The sequence below is a fragment of the Esox lucius genome, chromosome 15, assembly GCF_011004845.1.
Source record: "Esox lucius isolate fEsoLuc1 chromosome 15, fEsoLuc1.pri, whole genome shotgun sequence".
NCBI classification, from domain to species: Eukaryota; Metazoa; Chordata; class Actinopteri; order Esociformes; family Esocidae; genus Esox; species Esox lucius.
In genome coordinates this window covers 29086673-29113477 of record NC_047583.1, presented here as the reverse complement: position 1 = coordinate 29113477, position 26805 = coordinate 29086673, and the positions used below count along the sequence as shown (strand labels likewise).

At 37.2% G+C, this 26805-nt stretch overlaps 1 protein-coding gene across 1 annotated transcript; it reads right to left on the bottom strand.

Annotated features, from left to right (window-relative positions):
- Window positions 1-937: 937 nt before the first annotated feature.
- LOC105015522 (proteasome (prosome, macropain) 26S subunit, ATPase, 6) lies at window positions 938-11085 on the bottom strand. The gene is given in 13 exon segments (NM_001304182.1): window positions 938-1304; window positions 1382-1453; window positions 2510-2590; window positions 3319-3439; window positions 4807-4868; window positions 6141-6326; window positions 6430-6517; window positions 6630-6744; window positions 8218-8285; window positions 8392-8444; window positions 8806-8845; window positions 8943-9022; window positions 10975-11085. Coding segments are annotated over 13 exon segments (1170 nt in total). The 5' UTR covers window positions 11060-11085; the 3' UTR covers window positions 938-1185.
- Between the last annotated feature and the right edge of the window lie 15720 nt (window positions 11086-26805).

Sequence of the window (26805 nt, the reverse complement as noted above, 5' to 3'; positions counted from 1 at the left end):
TCGAATAAGTCTATCATTTCTTTTATTAGTACTTCACTGTCCTCTGCATAGTAGAAAATAAATGGCCTGCTTTAAACTATTATAGCACCACCTTTTGGCCAATCGTATCTAAAACATGGTGTACCCATACGAGATACTAGTGAACAATATATTGCTACTATCCCATATATATGTAAGCAATAAGGCACAAGGGGTTGTGGTATATAGCCAATATATGACCGCTAAGAGTTGTTTCACGTAATACACACTCTTTATAAAAGGGATTGTAACTGAGCTCAGATTAAACCAATCACATCCCAAATCATGTACAAAGGAAATGTGCAATCACCTGAAATCAACAAGTTGTTCTCATTAGCCCTAAATTCAGCTTTTCCTGTAGGATAGCACACTTGTACAAGCAACGTATTGCCAGTTTATAATTTTTCAGGAGGATTATCTATACATTTTTCACTTAAATATTGTTGGTTACAACAGAAAATGAAAAGTCTGACATGATTTGTTTTAATTTTGGCTGGATCCAATGTACTTCAACATCAAAGACAGGAGGAACATTTGAGTCCTTGCCAGCCAAACCATTTACATTAATCTTAATGAATTCGTGCTGAGAATGAACAGACAGTCGATGAGTGGTCATCGGCTGCAGGGATGAGTCCTGTTGTCTGATAGACGGACGACGTGTATCCATCATTTATGGTGACGCATGTCACATTCATCTGTGGTCACATCAGCATACTAACCTGTGGTCACTAGTTTTATTTAGTCAGAAATGTCCATTTTGGTTTTCCACCATTTAGTCAAGTTGTTATGATAACTTTAAGATGGTAAAAATGTATCCAGCACTGGACAGATGTAGACATGCTTTACAAAAACTATTTTGCATTAGACTACCGACTGACTAAACAATCATGAGAAAGAACATGCAACATGGTTTTGATTATTTGATATAGACTTTATATTTTCACTATTAATCAATAATATCTAGACAGGCATAAAGAGAATAATCTGATAAGACATGTTTGGTAGTTTAAGTATTCTGCATTTTTATGAAAAAATATTGCTTCATCTAAAACCATGTCTATGGTTTTATATACCTTTGGAATACTGTAAAACCCCATACATATACTCTACTCACACCCAAATTATGTTATTACCATATATATTGTGTTAGGTAGGTTGGTGGTACTATCATATAGGCTTGTAGTCCAGCTTGGATTCCAGTTTCTTTGATTCTGCAACCTTGCGAACTGCCTTCATGAAATCTTCCTGGGTCACATACTCATGGTCGGCACGAATCGCAAACATACCTAAGAAACACACAACAGTGAGTGAATGGCTTTTGGTTTTGTTATACAGATCTAGTGTATTGCACAATTGTACTAACCTGCTTCAGTGCACACATTCCTTAAATCCGCTCCATTAAATCCATCAGACAACTTTACAATGGCCTCATAATCTGCAAAGAAATTCAATTTAAAGACAGAATGAAAATACAATTAATATTATAAACTAGGTGGTTCATATCTGATAGCCTTATGCATGTCTTTTATGATAAATGAATTTCTAGAAAAACTAATAAATATGCAAATAAATTATAAACCGTTTGCCAACACTTTCTAGACAAATAAAACCTAACTGTCTGTTCGCTTTATCCATGTTTTTATGCTACATCTGTTTCTAGACAAATAGACTTGCCTTGCTTTGACTGTATACAACAGGTATAACATCACATCACTTTTTATTGCTCTGATTGTGTTGGCCACTGGTTTATAATAGCAATCTCCCAAGATGCCTTGTTGCTATTAATGAGGAGACATGCTTAGAAACAACTCTAAGTCATGGTATACTGGCCATATACCACACATATACAGGACAGCTGGATGTCTTCATGTCTGTCTTTGAGGACCCTAATCATGACGTACAAGGCCACAAAACCACAACATCTAGAAACCAATCAACACCAACATATTGTAGTAGAGACTGTATTACTATTTTACAATTTTTACTATTAATTTTATATATTAACAAAAATAATATTATATGTATGTTTTTGTTACTAATATACATTATTTATTAGTGAATTAATGCTTGGTCATGTTTTGGTTCTTATAGATGCAACCCAGTCGGTTAGTTCTATATAACTTCTACATTCAATGGACTCTACCCAGTCGGACTGAAACATTCTTGTCTTGCTATTTCTATCCCTAAATTTCACGTGGGACAATTTGATCAACTTATAGGCTTAAAAGGCACAAACAACAATAACATGAGCCAACATTAACTTCTTGCGTCTGTAGCAATTAAAACATGACAAAGCATAATAACTAATAAAACATGTAAATGTAAGCATAAACACGTTTTACTAGTGAATGTTTGCGTATGTTGTGGTTTGTTGGCAACTGAAGTAGAAGCGGGCTAAGCACCTCTGTTCTGTACAGAACATTGGTGTTTATCCCATGTAAGATCTTCTGCCATTCCTAGTCATACAAAGCTATCTAGTCCCTAAACTTACCCATTTCCCCATGCTTAGTGATTGGTCCAGAGTGGATCTTCAGAATGTCCATCCGAGCCTGCTCATTGGGCAGCTCAATATCTGTGGAGACAAAGCCTGCAGTTGAACAGCCCACTTGTTTGTTCTTTGTGAATTACCATGGTCTACCTATTTCATAGCCTCTAACCATTTGCCCTACTCTTTTTGGGAAGTTCCTAGCTGACAAGAACATAAGGTTTTCACAAGATGAGTGTCAATGTTTCTTAAAACAGGCCCTGGTTTCCGAATCAGTTAAGTATTTTAACAAGTCATCTGTCCTGTCAAGGTAAAAAATTTACCATAATGTTTCTCAAAACCCCATGCAAAGAGAATGTTTGTGAAATATATTATTAGACACTGAAAAAGGTGACTAAGAACGTATATTCCAATCTTACCTAATGATGTAAATTATTTCACCACACTGATGATGAATCCTTAACAAATTAAGTGAAACAAAGCCTTTGGAAACGGGAATAATTCTAAGTTTGTATAGAAAGTCCAACCGAGATTTTGCTTCTGCAGTTGATCCAACCTTTGTGTGTGAGTAACTGCCAAGAAGAGCTTGCGTATAGAAATTAAGGTTTTACTGTCTTGCTCTGGGACAGAACTACAGATTCTTCGCCTAGCCAATTGGGGTTTTAACCTCACAATTTATTGTTAACTGGTAAGATGCTCTAACCAGCATACTTGGAGATTTAACAAAACTCATTCAACAAAGTTAGCCTGCTTTCCCGAAAAGACGCTTCTGGTAAACCAGGCCAAGGAGTTTGAGTTCTCAAGAGGAAACATACGGATCTTGCGGTCCAGTCTCCCTGGCCTTAAAAGGGCAGGGTCCAGCGTGTCAGGACGGTTGGTGGCCATGATCATCTTCACTCTGTGCAGGGTTTCAAAGCCATCCATCTGGTTCAGCAGCTAGACAGGATAGGAAATATTCAGTCTAAATTGGCAGACAAAAACCAAGTGGTTCCAGGTTCAGCTTTTAAATATTTAAATGGTGCTGCGGCAATGTTAGAATGCCAGTGTTGGGAGATGTGCCCAATGCTGAATCTGACCAAACATTTTAGACTAGAGGCTCAGCAGTTATCTTTGGCTGCAAAGACAACATTTTGTAATAGGGCAAATAAGATTATTTTACATTTTGAAAGCTGCTATGTGATGTCATTTTGGGCTTATTACATGTATAACCATATGTACAATGTTTCCCTAGAAAATAAAATGTAAAACTATTACTTAAAACACTTTTCCAAAGTGATCTTTCATGCTAAATTAAAGACTTCCAAAAGACAAAACAAATGTCAAATACACATTACATTACAGTCACAATATATCATTCCTATCTTTATCTTTAAAAATAATATTTATTGCAAATCACTGCTTAACATCATTCCTTACTGTAATAATCCATCAATTCATTACCACGTAGCCTGGTGAATGGAGGATGGCTCAAAATAATGGTTAGAAGAAAGTAAAAGAAAGGGTGCCATACACATGGAAACAATGTGCTTGATAATGCGTCACCAATCAATCAATAATCTTCATTTTATGAAACCATTTTCACATCAGCAGTTGTCACAAATTGCTTATACAGATAATGAGCCAAAAACCCTAAAGAGCAAGCAACAACAAGATATTGAAGCCCCCACCATTCCAAGGCCTTCCTCCCGTATTAAGTTGGCAAGCCACCCCCGTGGCTCCAATGCAAAATATACAGAACTGACCAGCAGCAACATCGACAAAATGCACGAGGGGGCAGCAAAGTAGTATTCAAAAAAATCACCATCAGGGGTGCATGAACCTAGAATGGAAACCAATACATTCTAATTGGTTGTAATGGAGCTTTTATTCTTGTGTTCTTGTTTTAGACTGTTCAGTCAAACTTCAACCAATAAAACCTTTTATAAAGGTGTTCATTTCTTTTAGTGATTTGTTATTATTTGGACACTAAACCTCTACTATTCTTAGTTTTTTCTATGCCCTGATGTCATAAAATATTTTACAAAATATTGACTCTCCTCTTTGACCAAGTATTTTGAAGAGATTCAAAGACAGCTCGTACTTCAGTAAAAAGAGCTGTGTTACAAATTATCAAGTGTTTTTGACACTTGATAACTTACAGGCAAGGTTCATAGCAAAAGAATTACATTTGTGCACATTCTATGCCAGAGCTGCCTTTCAGAAGCGGTCAATGAAAAAACAATATTTTGTCACTGCTGCTAAAATAATATAGGGGAAACATCAGTGAATCAGTTTAGTTTGTTTTTCTCTGTTGTAAGACTCACCTCCATCAATGTCCTTTGGATTTCCCTGTCTGCAGATGTCCCCTCAGAGAAACGACGGCCACCTTTTAAACAGACATAACGACTCAGATCATGTGTCTTTTTTCTGGCCCCAAACCCCCGCTACCCCGTACTCCACTGGACACCCCTCTGTGAAATACTTTATATAATATCTGGCTACACACTTGAAAAATAAAACTATTATAGTGTTAAATCTGTTGTCCATGTCCACTTAGGGCAGCAAATGCAAACCACAATGTCCTCTGTAATAGCAACTAAAATACAAGCAATATACCTATTCTTTACATATTAACATGTTCTCCTCTGCCTGTCCAGGACATTGTATGTGATTTAAATGCATCCAGCCTATAGTTTCTACTTGGCTGTTTTCCTAAACCCACAAACACATTGTTTCTACAAGGCTTCTAGCATACAGAGCACCATTCCGTCTTCATTATGTCTGGGCCTCCCGAAAACATTTTACCATTGAGCATCAAAACTATGTTCATAACTATGATCCAGGAATCACATAAAAAATATTTGATCATTTATCAACCTCCACAATCACAGTTAATATTACTGTTGTCTATTTTCCTGTTATACTATGTTCTTGTTAATTTTACTTTGTTCATCAGAGCTCTATATATTACAGCCTTGTTGCATAGTTTTTTCTCCATTCTTGCCTTGACACCACATCATCCAACCACCCCTCTCTCGATTCCCTTCAGCTGTACTTGGCTACGCTGCTTGCACTGATCCAGAATCTTTACGTTCATATATTTATATTGTTAGTGACTTAAGTATGTTTATTGTATATTTTTACACTGTCTATTACATATATAATGTTGTTGGGGACAGTAGCCTACATACACTAATCTAATCATCTTTTCACCAGTCATCTTTGTCTGTCTTGCAAACTCTAGGCTATAGTGATTCTACTAGAGGTAATCCGAAATGTGGATGTAGTTTAAGTGTTATTAAGTATTATTAAAATATGCTTGGGTGTGAAAGAAAGACATGCTTGGGTGTGAAAGAAAAGTTGGATCCACTTGTTTTTTCGCCGTCTATCATCTGCATGATGTCAGGACCGGTAAGGTCCAGTATGCAAGGTTGCCAGATTGACAGTAAACCATGCAATCTGTTTACTCCACAAAATAACTCTCAAACGCAAAGTTTCCTACACATTCACTGCAGTATTTTGCTGGTAGGCTATTTAGGGTATGAGCACAAAATTGCGTTTTACCATGCCGACACAGAGGCGACGCAAGATTTTGAGTTGGAAAATCCCAGCTCTATAGAATTAACAAGGTGACTGAACAAAAGTGTGTAACGTGTACCTATGGCATCGATCTCATCCATGAAGATGATGCAGGGCTGGTGGTCCCTGGCGTAGTTGAACATCTCTCGGATCAGTCTCGCACTCTCACCAATGTACTTGTCCACTATGGAGCTGGACACCACCTTCAGAAAATTACAGTCAAGCTGGCTAGCAACAGCTCTGGCCAGGAGAGTCTTTCCGGTTCCTGAAATCCATGAAAACACAACAGCGATTTACTGGCTTCTGGAGCCATCAGACAAATATGTACTGTAGTGCTATTTGAGAACAACACCAGTTCATCTCTTCACCTGGAGGTCCGTAGAGTAGGCAGCCTTTAGGAGGGATTATGCCCACCCTCAGGAAGAGCTCAGGGTTGGTAAGAGGCAGCTCAATCACCTGAAATAACACACATCTCTCACTATCCCTCTGCGTTTTATCTGCAGTCAGTTGACTCATTTTCTTGGCAAACTCTATACTGTGTAGATGAAGTAGTCTGTTGCACACTGACCTCTCTGAGCTCTCTGATTTGCTCAGCCAAGCCTCCAATCTCAGAGTAGGAGACACTGCCAGGGTCTTCATGAGACATGTTGTAAACAAGGGGGTCCACCTCTCTAGGAAGGTACCTGCATATGGAAAAAGCACAACAATAGGTCATCCTTGTGCCCTTGCACTTACTGATAATATACAGTGGGCCAAAGTCTTGTTTAAAGACATTTTTCTGAGGAGTATGTGTATATTTGTAATACAAATCCATAAAATATTGAAGTAAACACAAATAACCAGGAATATAATGAAAAGTAACACAAATGTATTCTGTTTTTAAAACAAGTCAGTATTTTGTTTGGCTTCCCGTAAAACACAACATTGAAATCATTTTCTAAATTCTTCCAACTCATCTCTAGACTGTAGACTGAGTGCATTTTGTTCTTTCCCTGTTCAAGTGGTTCCAAATAGCTTCATGTTGAGGTTGTGGTACTGAGTTGGTCAATCTGAAATGTGATGTTTCCATCTGCAGACTTCAGCTACTAGAAGGTCTTAATCATCAGAGTGACTGGGGTCATTATTGTGCTGAAGGATGTTTTGCCAATCAAGGATGGCCATTTCTTGTAAGACTTCTCACAGTCACGGTGTGTACCTTGGTGCCAGATGCTAAGCTAGCAATTTACTGGATTTTCCCTCAAATGTCCCTCAAGGAATTGACCTTTAAGTACCAATTATCCAATGCATAATTATTTCCACTGTTTTCTGTCTTCAAGTTTTCTTTCCCAGTTTCTTCAGATTCTTTAACAATTTAGAAAAGTACTGTAGGTTACAGTGCTATATTATAAGATAGAAAATGCTTTTCATAGGAAGACTGTTGCAGAAAATCATATGTAGACCAGCACAATACATACATAGGTGTTATTAATTGATTGAATATTTTCAATGTTAAAATTTCAGTTTCAAAGTTTATTTGTCAAATGCACCAAACAACACAGCGTCATCCTGCACAATCAAATTATTGTGACATGGCACCCAACAACTACGTAATGAGAGTTAAGAGTTGAAAATATAGCCAGACAAAAAATTATAAAATAAAGCAACAATATACATAACATTGTACTCTAGCAGCAGTTTAAAAAAGCAACAATCTGGGTAGTATTATTGAACATTTCGATATGGCAAGTATGGCAGTAATATACATAACAGTGTAAACTAGCAGCATTTGGTATTACTGAATATTATAGACACATGAGTGTAATAAGCTAATGAATGGTGGCATAGCACACTACCACTACTTAGCGAGAATTTAAGAAAAACAAATTATACAGAGCAAAAACATAGCAAGAAGATACAAATCCATGAAAACACTGCAGTAGAAGGGTTTTCATGGATAGTGGAAGACCCTGACCAAATAGTAGAAAAGCAAAAGCCCCTAACCAAACAGTGCAGAAACTGAAGAACCCTTCACTTCACTACACATTTTGTTGCATTATTGACATCATTTATAATTGATTAAACATCTTTTTCAACCCTCAGTCTACACTCAATACCCTATAATGACAAAGCAAATACATGTTTGTCTTTTTGAGACCCGGCAGGGCAGACCTACTCACCTCATGATAGTCAGAGTGGTCATATCCAAGGCAACCCTTGTACCAGGTTTTAGCATAGCCTTGTCCAGCTGTGTGACAAAAGATAACGTTGGCACTTTTTAAATATCAAGCATAATACATTTCAACTCATAAAAATTATAAACATTTTGTAACGAGGCTATGAGTTTTCCCTACCTGCCGTCTGCAGCCAACCACATATCGTGGGCCATTAGTTGCTTTGACAATGACTAAATTCAACGAGAGAGGATAGTATTATTATAATTAATAATTATGATGCTTTTAATTTAATAATTAAAGTTTTGAAATAACTTATAATAATGGTCTTAAACGCTTTAAGTGTTATTACTAGCGTTAGTGGGTTAATAATGCAAATATATGCATATTTATATACTGTAGTATCAATCTAATTTGGGCCAGCCTGAAGAACTAAATGTTGTTTTGGAGTTAATAGTTCCAACGGTGTAAGAGAAGATGAATCTACAAACTACTGATCAAACGGTACCTAACAGTAATAAAGATAATGAAAAATAATCTGCAAACATCATACACAGGATGGAGAGACTTTCCATACAGAACTAATTTACTTACATTTCTCCTCTGTTAATTGCTTAAGGACCTCACCAACAATCTTGTGGAGAAAAGAAGAGTCAAGCAAGAAAATTGAATTTTTTTTAAAATCAATCTATCTCAATGATGCTGATGTTTTGGGATAGAAATGTCTGTACCTGTCCAACACTTTGTAAAGCTTTCAGATCATTTTCAGATTTTTCATACTGTTTAGTTTGTTCTCTCAGCTGTTCACGCACTGTGGAGACAAAGAAAGAAAAGTTAAACATGAAGAAACTCTGGCTTGGAGCCCTTTTCTACTCCTATCTAGCCAACATTGGATTTCGCAGGAGACACGTGGGAGGTGTGTCAGTCAGATTTTTTTTTTTTTTACATGCAACTTGATCTTAATTAAAACCAACTTTGTTTACTAATTATTTATAATTCATAAAATAATTTTCTGCCATCAATCTTCAGACAATATCCCATGTTTTTTGAAATACGTGCAAATTTAGTGAAAATGGGAAACAGTATATCTCATGTAAAACAGCCTTCCTAAAAAACTTGGGACGCTGCGTAAAATGTCAATAAAAACAGAATTCAATGATGTGCAAATCATTCTATTGATAGAAGACTGACGATTGACTACGGGAGGACTGACGACTGACAAGGGGAGGGCTGACAATTGACATGGGGAGGACTGACGACTGACAAGGGGAGGGCTGGCGATTGACATGGGGAGGACTGACGATTGACAAGGGGAGAGCTGACGATTGACATGGGGAGGACTGACGATTGACAAGGGGAGAGCTGACGACTGACAAGGGGAGGGCTGATGATTGACATGGGGAGGACTGACGATTGACAAGGGGAGAGCTGACGATTGACAAGGGGAGGGCTGACGATTGACATGGGGAGGACTGACGATTGACAAGGGGAGAGCTGACGATTGACATGGGGAGGACTGACGATTGACAAGGGGAGAGCTGACGATTGACCAGGGGAGGACTGACGATGAAGCTTAAATGGGATGACGTTTGAGTAGGGGACAGCGGACACTTGACCAAGGTAGGGGTGATGTTTGACCGGGTGAGGGGTGATGACTGAGTAAGAGGAAAAACAGAGTTTCTGGGGAGGAATGTTAATGTTCCTAATATGGATGTTGTACAAACGCTCTCCATTAATTCTGATTGAGTTTGGGAGCATTTACAAGGAAGAATGGAAGTATTTTATTTAAATACTAAGTCTGTAACACAGCAAAATGTGGAGAAAATGAAGGGATCTGAGTACTATCCGAAGGCATTGTTAATATTTGACTATCTTGCCTCTGACTACAATACCTTACATTTTATTTTATTCTCATTCCATTAAGATGCAATATTTAATTTGTTTCTCAATATTACATTTTAAGTCAACTCATTAAGTTGGTTCTGACTTTTTAACTAAAACCAATTTCTTTACGTAAACCTTTATCACATAAAGCACAGGTGTCAAACCGATTCCACGGAGCGCGTAGTGCTGGTTTTTGGGTTTAACTTTCAATTTGTACGCAACTGAGACCTATACAACCAGGTGAAGGGAGATTCTAATTAATTAGTTAATGAATCAAGTGTAAATACGAGCGAAAACCTGCAGACAATCAGCCGTCCGTGGAACAGGTTTGACACCTGTGACGTGATGGGTTAATTTAGGCCGGAACAACTCTGGTCGGTGGCTCAACTGACACAGATAAAACAAGGTCGGACCGAATTATTTCATAGTACAGTACAGAGGTATCGTAGCTCGCTAATGTTATAAACTGATTTATATAGCTTGCTCGGTACACGATATGGCTTATACTGCAATATTGTACGGTTACATCAAATCGGACGTCCCGCTAGTTTATTGCGTTCGTAGTATTACACATTACTGTACTGCAACTAGATATATCTACTGTACTGTAGTTTCGTCCTACAGTAGCCTACACAGTAGATACGTATCGAGTCGACAAGCTAGCCAGTTTACATTAGCTGGTACAAAACAAATGCTATAGCTAGCTTTTGTTGTGTTCGCCTAATGGCTGTACGCTATAGCTAGATAAATGGCTAACTATTGTGTTGTTACGATACATTTTGGTAAATGCGTTGCGGACAGCTGTATTGATTTAGTTAGTGTCTGTAAAGCCTGGCTACATACGTTAGCTACTGATGTTTATTATTAACGAGTACACACATTCTTTCAGGCGTCCATCAACTTCTTTGTGCTCAAGCAATTTCTTTCTGTAATCTTGAAGTCCCTTGTCTCTAGGGTCGGCCATGATACCTTGAAAAATAACAATAACCAATGGAAAAAAATCTGCGTCTTAGGAGCAACATTAAAGAAATACTTCCTGGTCACGAAAATAAGGACATTTTCAAAATAAGTGATCAACTTATTACTTCAACGTATTTACTGACATAAATTGAGATTATTAATTGTTTAAGAAAATGTACCTCTCAAAACATTGACAACAATTCATATATGATCATATTTAACAGTAATTTCAATAAAAAGTGGGTATTAAAACACGTTTCAAGGGCAACATTCAGACAATGCCACTAACTGAATCAATATGGAATACATATTGCCTCACAGCTGATAAACCAATTAATATTCCACAGAGAAAGCAATGTAGGAAATGTTCAGGAGAGTGTCTAGAGTAAGACAATCCTGTCTAATCAAGGGGCTTGTGAGCAACATTAAAGAAACACTTCCGGGTCATGAAAATTAGGAAATTTTCAAAATAAAAGAGACCAACGTATTACTTAAAAACTGACAAATTGAGACTATACAGTTATATGCAATGACTTAGATTGACTGGTCATTAGCCTGTTATAACACCTTTAGAGATGTAGGTGAGCCCTACAAGACTTTTTTCATGGCGTTCACCATCTGCTGAATATGTTCTGACATTAATGCAATAACCTTTTCTCTGATAATTCATATAAAAGAGAACATTTAATTTTGTTTTGAATGAATGAATTAATGTTATCTGAGATAGGCTTTGAAATTCCCACAATGATAATAAAATTCATATTTCAGAACAATGTCCACAACCTTTGCATGTAAAGCCAAATACTGTAACGCCAGATACTTCTGTAGTGGCTGAAGTATGCCCTGCAGTTTTTTCTCATACTGGTTTAAGGAGTCCATGTCAGGCTGACCATTGATGGGGATCTGGGTGTTGCAGATGACACCACCATTGACAGCACCTTGTAAATTATTTGAATATTTGAGGTTAAAAAGTGGATATTTGTAACAGTGGATAATATTGAACTTGCATTACTAGTAAGTAAAGAAATTACCTTAAATTAGCTTACAATTTGGACCCCAGCACAATGAGGTCTAGTTGTACCGATGACCTGTATTTCCTCAAACAAAGTGTAGCCGTAATTGGCATCTCAAAATAATTGCTCAAATTAATCTTTTCAGCCACTGCTCGTAGGGCCAGAAGGCCCTGGACATCTCCCTTCTGTAAGTCACATCCAGATCCCCATGCTTGGTTTTCATACTCCAGGGCCAGCAGTTCTTGGTAATTTAGGTCCTTTTTCCTATCAATGCGGTGTGGAAAATCAAGGACAAATATCTGAAAATAATGATGTGGTATTGACAGATTTGAGTAATTTACAGAAATGTCAGGGAAATTGCACATTTCATTTACAGTAACATGTTCATACAACTAGTAATGGCAGTTAAAGTATTACCTGAGGCCATCTCAACTTAGAGGCAAGGAGTTTTTTAAACTCTTCCACTGCCTGAGCAATGGATGGGCTGGCTTCAAGGTTGTTACCAGGAGCGATCAGACATACTATGTCTGGGACAAGGCCTTTGGGTAACACCTCCCCACAAACATCTGCCATCAGATGTGAAACTCTTGGTCCAGGAGTGGACATGAAGCCAAAAGTCATGGAAGATTGACCAGTGCAATCAGCCTGATTTGGCATAGGGACAATGTTATCCACTAAGGCATGGAGATGAGAATCACCTATGACCAGGACAAACAATAAGGAAAGAAAGTTAGAGATTTATCCCAATAATTATGTTTTATTTATATATATTGTTTTGAAAATATGTGCACATCCTAAAACCTTCATAGTCAATTCCGAATGTGGGCTGTTAGGTTTAATCTAAATACAACTAATATGGGGTTTTACAACTCAGAACTTACATCAGACAACATGCAATATAAAAGCTGATGTACTAAATTATAACAGGATAGGGTACACAGTACATACAGTTAATCAAACCAGTTACTCACCTTTCTACCCAAGTTGATCTCCTTCCATCTTGGCAGTTGGAGTTTATGACGCTTAGGATGGGCATTGTATTCTGAATATTGCCAATTCTTTTGCTGCATAGCCGGAGCCAAACTGGTACAACATTCATGTAATTACTGAAAAGTCAATATTATTTTCGGCTGTCTAGAACGAGAACATTTGCTTGGAGACAAATATATTACAGGGCTACACAATGTTGGTCCTGGTGGGGCAAAACACTTCTGTGTTTTGTTTCTTAGAGGAAGTTAGCACTCAGACCTACTCAACTGCACTCAGATGGTATCCCCGGTCAGAATAAGTCAGTAAAATGAGAATGAAGACCTGGGTTTCGGCCGTACGGGACCAACATACAGGGCAGCCATATGCTATAAATTTGGTGACATAGAGATGTCCATGGTGCTTTTAAGAGTCTCAGCCGTTTAGCCATAGGCTTATTAAACCTGTTGCTATGAATCCATTTTAAGAGTTTCATTGTAAATAATCTAAATAAGCCAATAAGGAGAAGCTGTGTATATTGATTTTCAGCCTATCAAATTAGAGATTTGTGAACAAAATGCTGCCTGGCAATTGAAAGGACAATTGGGATGACTATAGCACAAGTTAATTTTATAGTCAAATAAAGTATGAAACGGATAAAGAGTACAAAAGTCATCCGAATGTTTTGTATCCATAGAACTGCAAACAGTACTAAAGATGATCAAAGAAACCCAGTCATGAAGCGGAAGTAATAACATTTAAAATGTTCTAAGAAATTACAATTTGGACAAATGCAAATTTAGTTCCACTGGTAATTACACTACATTTTGCAGTATAGCTTTCCGGCCGGTACTTTGGTACTTGGAATATAATTACACGTTGGTGTTTAACAGTAATTTTGGTACTTTTCTGATGTAGATAAAAACTGGAACAACAACAACAACATTTCTTACAAACAAAGTATGCAAACATTACCTTTCTATTCAGTATCACAATCAATCATTAAACATGAATTTATATTTTTACAGATAAAATAACCTATATCTCTAAAGGTGGTACAGCAGGCTAATGACCAGTCAATAAAAGTCTTTGAAAACTACATCAGATCGTTGGCTGAATTGTTAAGTAATCACCAAGTGGTGATTCTCACCTCCATTAACAAAAGGAATAATGGATCTAAATTGAAGGCTATTGAGCAATTTGGATTGTGGCCAATGGTATGGCCGAAGTAAAATGCCAGCAACAATTGCAAATACACAGTGCCCCTTGATTTTTTTGCATATATTTACTCAGCAGAGTCTCCTAAACATTTCCTACAATACATTCACTGCAGCGTATAGAACAGTTTTTTTTCTGTATGAGTCAATATTTATTTAATATCCATTGAGTTACATTGTGGCCAATGGGATGGGTGGAGTAAAATGCCAGCAACAATTGCAAATACACAGTGCCCCTTCATTTTTTGCATATAATTTCTCTATCCACTCTCCTGAACATTTCCTACATTACATTCACTGCTGCTTATAGAACAGTTTTTTCTGTATAGGGCAATATATATTTCATTTACAGTCATTTGCATTGTTGCCAATGGCATGTGCGGAGTAAAATACCAGCAACAATGGCAAATACACAGTTCCCCTTGATTTGTTTGCATGTAACCACTCTATGCAGTCTCCTGAACATTTCCTACAATACATTCACTGCGGCGTGTAAAATATTTTTTTCTGTACAGGGCAATATGTATCTCATATCCATTGAGTTACATTGTGGCCAATGGGATGATTGGAGTAAAATGCCAGCAACAATTGCAAATACACAGTGCCCTTGATTTATTATGCATATAATTACTCTATCCACTCTCCTGAACATTTCCTACAATACATTCACTGCTGCGTATAGAATAGTTTGTTCTGTGTGATTCAATACTGTATGTGTCCCATGTACATTATATTATAGGGTTTTTACTTGGGGGCTGAAGAGGGTGTGGAAAATATTGTGCTGCTGGATGTAGCACACAGTGCCCATCCAAAACTATTTTAATTTGGTTAGTAGACACTCTCCTGAACATTTCTTACAATACTTTCACTGTATATTATAATGTTGCAATGGGGGAGGAGGTGGAAAGTATAGTGTTGCTGGATTTAGGACAAAGAGCCCATATTTAACCAATGAACACCAGCAAAGTAACAAGAATTATATCATCAAGGATTCATGAACTCATTTGAATGGTTTTCTCCAACTCCATTTCTCAATGTGCTCCACCTTAGAATATTATTCATTGCTGTTTACTATTTAAACAGCATTATTCTTTAGTTTATATTTTTTAATATGTAGATATTCTTTTAATTATCTATAACTTTACAATATACATTAAGCAAAGCAGCAAAATAGATACATTTAATATTAATAATATCGCGTTTTACCGCGGACTTTTATTTTGAAGGCAGAATCCGAAAACCGGAAGCCTGATTGTTGCTACAGAATCTCTAATGTTGCCAGCATGATGCTAACCCTCTTGTGAATCAACATTAAAAAGGACTTCCAGGTCACAAATATTTCAAAATAAGAGGCCAACCTATTAGTTTAAAATGTAATAATATAATTTATTACTTAAGATATTGTACCTCAAAACATTAACTACAACTAATATTTGGTCATATTTATTAAGTCATTTCTATAACAATTCTGTATGAAAACATGTTCCAAGGTCAATATTCAGACAATGTGAATGACTGAATATGGAATACATAATGCCTCGTGAAAATATGCTGGAAATGTCAACAATGAAGAGGCGACTCCGGGATGCTGGCCTTCTAGGAAGTGTTGCAAAGAAAAAGCCATATCTCAGACTGACTGAAAAGATTAAAATGGGCAAAAGAACACTGGACATCAGAAGAACTCTGACTAGAAGGCCAGCATCCCGGAGTTGCCTCATCACTGTTGATGTTGAGACTGATATTGCGCGGGTACTATTCAATGAAGCAGCCAGTTGAGGACCTGTGAGGCATCGGTTTCTCAACAATTCTGCCAGTGCGAATTTGCTGAATATGGACTACATATTGCCTCATAGCTCAAAAACTATTATATGTGCCGTAGTAAATGTATTGTTGGGACTACTCAAGAGTGTACAGTCAGAATAGTGTCAAATCATGGAGCACACTTTAATTCCAAGTGTTGCTGGGCTTGTATTATGTCCCACAATTGCCCACAATGGAAATTACTGAATAGGAAATACATATTGCCAAGTAACACAAAAACTATTCTATGTGCTGCAGTGAATGTATTGTAAGAAATACTTGCTGTCAAATCACTGCTTACTGTGTGCTACATCCAGCAACAATATATTTTCCAACCCTTTTGTAGCTCCCAACGCAACACATTATAGTTATTTAACAAGGATGTCTCCAATAGGACTGCTTTAGTAAAAGAAAAACACAAATAAGGACCACCACTTCAATCTAGCACAACTTTGAAATTCCCACAACAATTCAGAACATATTTCAGAACAATATCCACAAACTTTGCATGTACAGCCAAATTCTGTAGTGCCAGCAACTTCTGAATTCCCTACAGGTCCTACTCAAGCTGTTTTAAGGACTCCATTATTTTACCATTCAGTGTTGTATAATTGTGAGCATGTGCTTTTCTTTTTAATGTCTCCAGCTGTGTATATCCAATAATGTTTTAAATGTACAGGTATTATTACATTCTCAAACCACCAGTTGTGTTCCATTCTAGGTACCTTAAGTGGAACATCCATCCTTTCTGAAAATAGATTTTATATCTGTTGGTTGAGGAAAGCAGCAGGGCACATTAACAAAAAGATTATCCTCCAATTGAGATTCAATGAGATTAAGGTACTCATCAATTATGTTATCCCTGAAGCAAGTTCCATTGCTTATTATATATAAAATCCTCATTGTTCAGTAAAGACGGTTTCCTCTGTGTTGGATTTGGAAAAAATGTCTGTTGAGGAATCAAAATCCTTGCATTTGAATGTGCCCAAGTGAATTATTTATTTCGGACCGAAGTGGAGAACCTCTGCAATACTTGTCAGATTACATTCAAGGTGACAAAATGTGTCTTTGTGCAACAATTTGTTGAGTAATTCTAAAGTATATCCCACTACTGTCAACCTTGATATCTTTTTGCAGTATGTCTGCCCAAACTGGTCATGATATTATAACATTTCACAACAGGGTATTCATCTGAAAATGTGATTATAAGACAAATAATGTGTGCTAAATATGCAGGATAGAGTAAAGCTTCTAGGTAAGTGCGTGCTAGCTGTGTCCATTTAAAATCCATTGTCAATAGGGCATGGTTTACATAAAGGTTTAAATGTTGAGATCCTTTTGAATTGAATTGGATTTTTATAATTAAATTCTCTGCTTTGTTGTTTCAAAACAAGAAGGTATTCGCCAATGCATTCTACTGAAATCTCCCTTGGTTCTGCTATGAGTTGTGTTTTTATACTGTGAATGTAGAGCAGATCATTTGCTAAGACATTAGTGAGGAGAATGTTCTAAACAAAATGTAAAGGTTGTGACCTAGGGCAATAAGACATTATATCCAGGACCAGGCCTTGTTGTTAACACTTCCTTGTAACATCTCCCTATGTACATCAGCCATCTGATGTTAATCTCATGCTCTAAGAGTGGAAGCCAAAAGCCAGAGAAATACAGTGGGGAGAACAAGTATTAGATACACTGCCAATTTTGCAGGTTTTCCCACTTACAAAGCATGTAGAAGTCTGTAACCCCCCCCCCCCCAAAAAAAAAAAATCCATGATTTTTAAGTAATTGATTTGCATTTTATTGCAAGTATTTGATACATCAGAAAAGCAGAACTTAATATTTGGTACAGAAACCTTTTTTGCAATTACAGAGATCATACATTCCCTGTAGTTTTTGACCAGGTTTGCACACACTGCAGCAGGGATTTTGGCCCACTCCTCCATACAGACCTTCTCCAGATCCTTCAGATTTCAGGGCTGTCGCTGGCCAATACGGACTTTCAGCTCCCTCCAATGATTTTCTATTGGGTTCAGGTCTGGAGACTGGCTAGGCCACTCCAGGACCTTGAGATGCTTCTTACGGAGCCACTCCATAGTTGTCCTGGCTGTGTGTTTCAGGTCGTTCCCTCACCTTCGTCATTATCATTGATGCCCCACGAGGTGAGATTTTGCATGAAGCCCCAGACCGAGGGAGATTGAGCGTCATCTTGAACTTCTTCCATTTTCTAATAATTGCGCCAACAGTTGTTGCCTTCTCACCAAGCTGTTTGCCTATTGTTCTGTGGCCCATCCCAGCCTTGTGCAGGTCCACAATTTTATCCTTACACAGCTCTCTGGTCTTGGCCATTCTAGAGAGGTTGGAGTCTGTTTGATTGAATGTGTGGACAGGTGTCTTTTGTACAGGTAATTAATTCAAACAGGTGCAGTTAATACAGGTAATGAGTGGAGAACAGGAGGGCTTCAGAAAAACTAACAGGTCTGTGAGAGCCGGAATTCTTACTGGTTGGTAGGTGATCAAACACTTATGTCATGCAATGAAATGCAAATTAATTATTTAACAATCATACAATGGGATTTTCTGTTTTAGATTCCATCTCTAACAGTTGAAGTGTACCTATGATAACAATTACAGACCTTTACATGCTTTGTAAGTAGGAAAACCTGCAAAATCGGCAGTGTATCAAATACTTGTTCTCTCCACTGTATAACCAGTGGAATAAACCAGATTTAGCGTGGGGATAATGTTATCCACTAAGGCAGTGGTTGCCAAACATTATCAATTACTGTACCACCAACAGATTTTTGCTCTGCTCTGAGTACCCTCAAAGCAACCTCTCATATTAATTTTACGGTGTAATTATGGTGTTGTTAGTGTCAACTAACCCCTGTTGATAGACCAAGTACTCCCAGTGGTCTTAGATTCCCTGCTTGGGAACCAATGCACTACTGAAGTCCGAACAAGGCCTCATTAGCGTTATTTTAGCAGCAGGAAATTATGCTGGCAACACTCAGATTTTTTTTATCACAATAAAAGCCATCATTGAAATTTATAAGGCAATTTAGTTAACAATCTAGTCTGTAAAAAATAACAGAGACAATATTGGAATGGACATTAAACATAAAATGTACAGACTAGATTGATAACTATATTGCCTTATATATTTCAATGATAGCTTTCAATTTTGAAAAATAAATTCTCAGTTAATGCTGCTAGCATTATATTCTGCTGCTAGAAGGACGGTAATGAAGCCTCATATGGCAATCACTACAATGCACTAAGGTACCGAGATGAGAATCACCAATGACCAGGACAAACCAAAAGGAAATGTTATTTTTTATTAGTCAGACCACAGGACAGTCCTCCACTTTGCCTCAGTCCATCTTAAATGAGCTCGGGCGGTGACGTTTCTGGGTCTTGTTTATATCTTGTTTCTTCTTTGCATGGTACAGTTTTAACTTGCATTTGTGGATGCAGTGACTAACTGGGATCAAAGACAATGGTTTTTGGAAGTGTTTCTGAGCCTGTGGAGTGATTTCCACTATATAATCTTGTCTGTTTTTAATGTAGTACCACCTGAGTGCCCTAAGATCATGGCTATCCAATATTGGTTTTCGGCCTTGTCCCTTTGCATACAGAAATTTCTCTGGATTCTTTGAATATTTTAATGATATTATGTTTTGTAAATTACGAAAGCCCCAAACGCAATTTTACATTGAGAAAGGTTATTCTTAAATTGATGCATTGTTTGCCTGCACAGTCTTTCACAGAGTGGTGAACCCCTCCCAATCATGTTACTGTCCTGTTGCCAATTAATCTAATTAGTTGTGAGATGTTCCACTAGGTTATTTTTGTGTATTAAACAACTTTTCTAGCCAAATTCATAGTGGTCATGTAATTTTCAAGGAACAATAAAAAAAAGTTGTCTTGATACTACTTTCTATTCAATATAGGGTTGAAATTATTTGCATATCATTGCATTCTGATTTTATTTCAAATTAACATAGCGTCCCAACTTTTTTGGAAACAAGGTTGCATTTGAAACACTTTTTTAATTTGAAAAGTAAGTTTAGGCCCCTCCATTAGCCTAAATCACTATGATAATTCAGAAACTACAAGCAAATGTCCATGGCCAAGCCAAAGTTTCTTCAGCAAGATGGAATGATCAACTATATTAAAAATGTTTGACAAATCACTAAATTCAGTAATGCAGTTGTATTTCTTATCCAAGGCTTTGGCAATGTAATTTATATGAAATGTTGTTGCTTTAATAGTACTATGCTCAAATTTAAAAATGTGTTATATTGGTATTTTTAAGCCAAGGTGGGTAATGTCAGTGTTGATCAGTAGCTGGGAGACTGTGGTGTCTGATACTTGTGAGATTTGTTTACATCAGCTTTTGGTGTAGGGGTGTCCAATAATCATTTTATTACTGGGCAATGGGCTGGTCTTGTTATAAATGTAGGTCTTTGTATTCTAAGGGAATATTAAATCTTCAGCCTCATGCAATTCCTTTTTTTAGTTGGAGCAAAATCTGCACATTAGTTCTGGCCCCTTCCTTATATGCCCTCTAAAATTACCCCGAAAACAGCCACTAGGGGGTGTTGTAGGATTTCTACATGGTACCACCAATGCAAAGCGCTGTTAGTATCAACTTCAGATTTCACCTGAATGTTGTGCTCCCCGCACTTCTTTCTACAGCTACAAGATTCCACTTGTAGCTGTTGGAAGATAGGGCCAGATTGCACTCATCTAGCAATCATCTTCCAGTTACATTCACACCAGGAGTTTGAGAAGGTAATTAGGTGGGTCTCATAACGGATTTCATCCCATCTCTGTTGGGTTTTCCTGTTCTATTTCATCTTCCCGCTTCCTCTTTACATGGAGGGAGCTATTTGGTTACATTCATACCATGCAGTACAATTTCTGATTTGTAAAATAACTTCTCTAATGCAGTTGAGGACTTTCTTCATTTCCTTATGTTCATTAAGAAAATTCTAATTGGTAAGTACCTAACTAAGTCTTCTCTATGGAAGCTGATGTCCACTCTAATGTTTTTAAATTAGTTATTGGGGCCTTTTTTGAATAGGTGATTTACATTCACTATATAATGGCTCAAACCTGAGTCTGAAGAGAGGGTATAGGTAGACCATATATTTTCTGTATCTTTTTCCAAAAACTTTCAGTAAGTGAAGTTCAGTCATTCATTAATTTGTGCCACCCAAAAGAATGATATAAGAAGTAGTAATGTTTTGTTTTTAGGGCATCTTTCTTTACATATGAATCTGGAAATCAGGCAATCAACATAGTTAGGTCCGGAAATATTTGGACACTGACGCTACTTTTATCATTTTGGCTCTGTACTCCACCACAATGGATTTGAAATGAAACAGCCGAGATGCAGTTGAAGTTCAAACATTAAGCTTTATTTCAAGGGGTTGAACAAAACTATTGTATTAAATGTTTAGGAATTGCAAACACTTTCATATACAGTCCCCTTATTTCAGGGGCTCAAATGTATTTGGACAAATTAACATTTATTTATTATTATTAATAAAATGTTCATTTTTAATACTTTGTCGAGAATCCTTTGCAGGCAACGACTGCTTGATGTCTGGAACACATGGACATCACCAAACACTGGTTTTCCTCCTTTGTGATGCTTTGCCAGGCTTTTACTGCAGCTGTCTTCAGTGGCTGTTTGTTTGTGGGTCTTCAGCAAGTGAAATGCATGCTCAATCTGGTTGAGATCAGGTAATTGACTCGACCATTGCAGAATATTCCACTTCTTTGCCTTAAAAACTCCTGGGTTGTTATCGCAGTGTTTTAGGTCATTGGTCCATCTCTAAAGTAAAGCGCCATCTAATCAACTTTGCTGAATTTGGCTGAATCTAAGCATACAATATATCCCTATACACTTCAGAATTCCTCAAGCTGCTTCTGTCTTCTGTCACATCATCAATAAACAATAGTGACCCATTGCCATTGGAAGCAATGCAGTCAGGCCACCACACTGCCTCCACTGTGTTTTAAAGATTGTGTTATGTTCACGATCATAAGCCTTTCCAAGCCTTCTCCATACTTTTTTCTTCCCATCATTCTGGTGCAGGTTGATCTTAGTTTCATCTGTCCAAAGAATGCTGTTCCAGAAATGGCCTTGCTTTTTTAGATGTTTTTTGGCTAAGTTAAATATGGCCTTTCTATTTTTGAGGCTTATGAATGGTTTGAACACTCAGTACTTGCTCTCGTGAAGTCTTCTCTTTATGGTAGACTTGGATATTGACATGCCTACCTCCTGGAGTGTGTTCTTCTTGGCTGGATGTTGTGAAGGGGTTTTTCTTTTACCTTGGAAAGGATCCTACGATCATCCACCACTGATGTCTTCCGTAGACGTCCAGGCCTTTTTATGTTGCACAGCTCATCAGTGCGTACTTTTTTTCTCAGAATGTACATAACAATTGATTTGGCCACTCCTAATGTTCCTGCTCTCTTGTTGAAGAGAAAATATATAATCTGACTAAGGATGGCTTGTTTCATTTGCACTGAGAACTCCTTTGGCTGCATGTTGTGGGTTCACAGTAACAGCTTTCAAATGCCGCACCTGGAATCAATTCCAGACCCTTTACCTGCTTAATTGATAAAGACATAACAAAGGAATAGCCCACACCTGTCCATTCAACAGGTTTTGAGTAAATTGTCCAATTTATTTTGCTCCCTTGAAAGAGGGGGCTACATATTACAGAGCTGTAATTCCTAAACCCTACCTCCAATTTGGATGTGAATACCCTCAAATTAAAGCTGAGTAGGGGTGGGACGATATGAGAATTTCATGCCACAATCATCCTGGCCAAAATTATCCCGATTTACGATTTTATCCCGATTAATAACAATCCCAATAACAACTCTGGTTTATAGTTCAAAACGGCTGATTGGATATTCTTCCATTACATAAATATTGTTCTTGTGCATTTAAAAAGCCATTACAATAAATGAATATCAAAGAAGGTTTTTAATAATGAACTAATACTATAATAACATGTAAATGTGTATGATTGCCAGTTTTATTGTCAATACATTGCAGATGATATTTAGTGGCATTTAGAATTGCCATTAGTACTGCATTTGCCTTCATTGCACATCTATACATTGCACATCTGTATGTCACATCTGTAACATACATTATACTTAGTACAAGTACATTGTCTGCCCTCTTCTATTCGCACTTCTTGTTAGATGCTAACTGCATTTCGTTGTACTGTACTTGTACTTGTTCAATTACAAATTTGAATCCAGTTAAATAAAACAAAATATATTTAATTTCTTACCGGTACTGACCTGTGGGTGCATGCACTTCCGTGCACATTTTATGTGCCTAATTAGGGGCATTTGATAGACCTATTTGATTGGTCGATTCTTTATAAAAACTTTATAATTCATTATAACAGCTCCCCGTTATGTTTTGCGCATGTATTCCGCAGATCATGCAGATGGACAATGTTATTAGCCCGCGAAAATTATATTTGTCTTTTCTTGTCATTTTCAGTAGGAAAGCGTTAACAATTTGCCTACGATATAAACAAAAGTATAATTAGAAAGATATGTATAATAATGTATATCATATTCATATGTTCTACAATTTCCCAGCTATAATATCAAATGCAGGTGCAACATCAAGGGCCACTGCCAGACAGGTTAAAATAATTTAGCGGACTTTATGCAGCCTTTTTGTCTTTCAACACATTTCTGTCTGGTATCCTAATTATCCGCCAAAATTAAGATCTGAGTATCCCTCATCCCAGGCATATTTCGGATAAGATAATATTGCCGACTTTAGATATCAGTCGGATTGGATATTGATTTTACAACAAATCAGACAGATGTTTTGTTTATCGGATAAAAATTTAACCGATACAGTTCAGGAGGGGTGTATATTTCGTGATCCCACGAAGACCTCGACCTTAGGATACTTTCTTGACGGACAGTGAAGCACATTCAAGTAGTTCTAAGACGTTTATACTTGCGCATCCCCCGGGAAGAGACCGATAATAGACTGATGGAAATAATGGATATTTTCGTAATTTAAGATTGCATTCTTGCAATGGAGAGTTTGGAGAGTTTTTTTTTTTTTTTAATCTATACAATTAGTGAGATATGCGCTCCACCAGTTCAATAAAACAAGTAGTCAGAAACACTTCGGTGACTGGCAATAGCATTTTCCAATAAGGTATATCTGCAATAAGGTATATCTGCAGACCACAAGTCGGGGGCATAACTTAATATGGGGGTTCCTTAATATTAAGTTACGCCCATTGAAGGTTTCCATTGGTGTGGTGTTTTCGATTAAGTGCATGCATTTATGAAGGATGTATTAAAGGGTCAATTACGAAGATTTTGGTAAGTGCTTCCAATTGACAACCGCTAGCTATATATTTAGGGTAGTTGTGTTTGCTAAGATCGCTTATCTACTAAAATCTTTGAATCTGAGATTCGAATAGCTTTCCAGAGACAGACTACACGACAACCCTTATAGTTACGTTTAAAGATGGCTATAGCTACGCGACGAGTTAGGCTACTTATTATTTCTGCCATGAAGTGGCTTGCGATTATTACCTAAAACCTACCGGTAACGTACCGCAGCGTTCCAGCTTGCAGTGCAGCTGCAACTTTGCTTCAATCGAATTCTGGTTGAGGCGTATTGACAGTGCATGAGGCTCCAACAGAGGGTGGTGCAAAATGTACACGGCCTGGGATTTGACAGGTGGATGTCAAACACGGTTGCCTTGTCTCGCACCACATGGGCCTTAAGCCAGGTCTAGTCTATTAGGGTACGTTATAACTAGCTAAAGATGTGTGATGCATCTGTCACTCTATGCAAGCAGGCAAGATCCATTTATTTTGTAGCTTAATATACACTATGTTGTCATTATTTAGAAATGTAAGCAAAATAATAATTTGTCATGGCCATCTTCTATGCAGTGGTGTAAAAAATAGTATTTGGCTGTTTTGTGAAGTTGTTAAGGATGAGCTGAATTACCTAAACAGAGTTCATAACTAACCAGTGATCTTAATTTATTTTTTACACTCTTCCTTTTAATTTTATTGATCACTGGTTAGTTTTGAACTCCCAAAATTGTGTACAATTATGAGATTAGTGTGTTTGGCAAAAAAAATAAAATAAAAGTATTAGTAAAGAGCTGGATTCTCAAAAAACCAGGGATCAAGTGCGTAATCTTGGTGTTCTGATAAAACTCAGACCTCACATTTAACAGTCATATTCAAACGGTCACCAAAACAGCATTCTATCATCTAAAAAATATTGCAAGATTTGCAGGCTTGGTGCCCCAAAAAGACCCAGAGAAGCTCATTCATGCTTTTATCTCTAGTAGGGTTGACTACTGTAATTGCCTCTTAACTGGACTCCCCAAAAATACTTTAAAACAGCTGCAGCTCATTCAGAATGCTGCTGCTAGAATGTTAACCAGGACCAAGAGAAAAGAGCACATCACTCCGGTTCTTAAAACTTTGCATTGGCTTCCAGTCAGTTACAGAATAGATTTCAAAGTGGTGCTTTTAGTTTATAAATCTCTGAATGGTTACATTTCTGATATGTTTGAAGAATATAAACTGAGCAGGGCTTGATGTATGAATTGTGCTATATATATACATTTGCTTGCTTTACCTGGTTACTTAGATCTTAATTAGATACTTCCCTAAAGTGGTGAACAAAGCCGAACACAGTTGAGTACTTTTACTTTGCACTTTGTACACCTCTACTTCTATGTGATTTTTGTGATCTTTCATTTCAGTTCCAAAGATGCGTTGTTGAGCTGGGGGATGATGTTGCCTGCGGGTAAATGCCAACATGGGCCTTTTCTGTGACTGGGTAGTCCTCACCCCTGAATGATTAGGAAATACAGGGTGCTCTGCAGATGCTCAGAGAGGCTTCAACTCTAGAGGAAGAACAAGAAGCTCTCTCCCATTCATGTTTTTTTTTAATAATTTTGAAGACACTGAAACATTCATAGACAAAATAGACAAAAGAGGACTTAATAATTTTGAGCTTCCCTGTTAATTATGTTTGTTGATGAGGATACCTATTAGCTGTCTTTAAACCATCAGCTGATGCTGGGTTCCACACAACAAAAATTACAAGATCCAGAAAACACAATATAATTTGACGAGACAAAGAGACAAGGAACATCATTTATTTAGCAAGAGTAAACTGGACAGTGTTTTGGAAGTGTTCACCTGGCCATACAACATGATAGGATGAATCCAAAGCCTACATAATCTGGGCAAAGCTGAATACACAGTACATAAAGAAACAGTTTAGTTTTGACAGTGTTGGAACGTAATGTTTAGAATATTTAATGGGGTAATTAAATGTTTAATTGTCTAAATTAAAATCATTTAATTTTGTATTTCTTAGGTTATGCCATTAACATTAAGATTTTGGGCAATATTAATTGACTTTCAATAATGTATGTTGTGCTCTTTTTGACCTGTTCTACTTATAATTTATGCTATTGAAACAACTTTTAGGATAAGGGTTAAATTAGATGTAACACATATTCCTCCCAACAATGTTTTAACCACGTCATTACAATATAATAAAAATTGTGCTTGTTCCAGGCACCCCTGGATAAATTTATTGTTCTGTAAACAGATGTTGAAATGACCTCTAAATTATGCAAATTGAAACTTGCCACCTTTCTGGAACAGGCTATAGAAAATTCCACACTTCCAGTTACCAATTT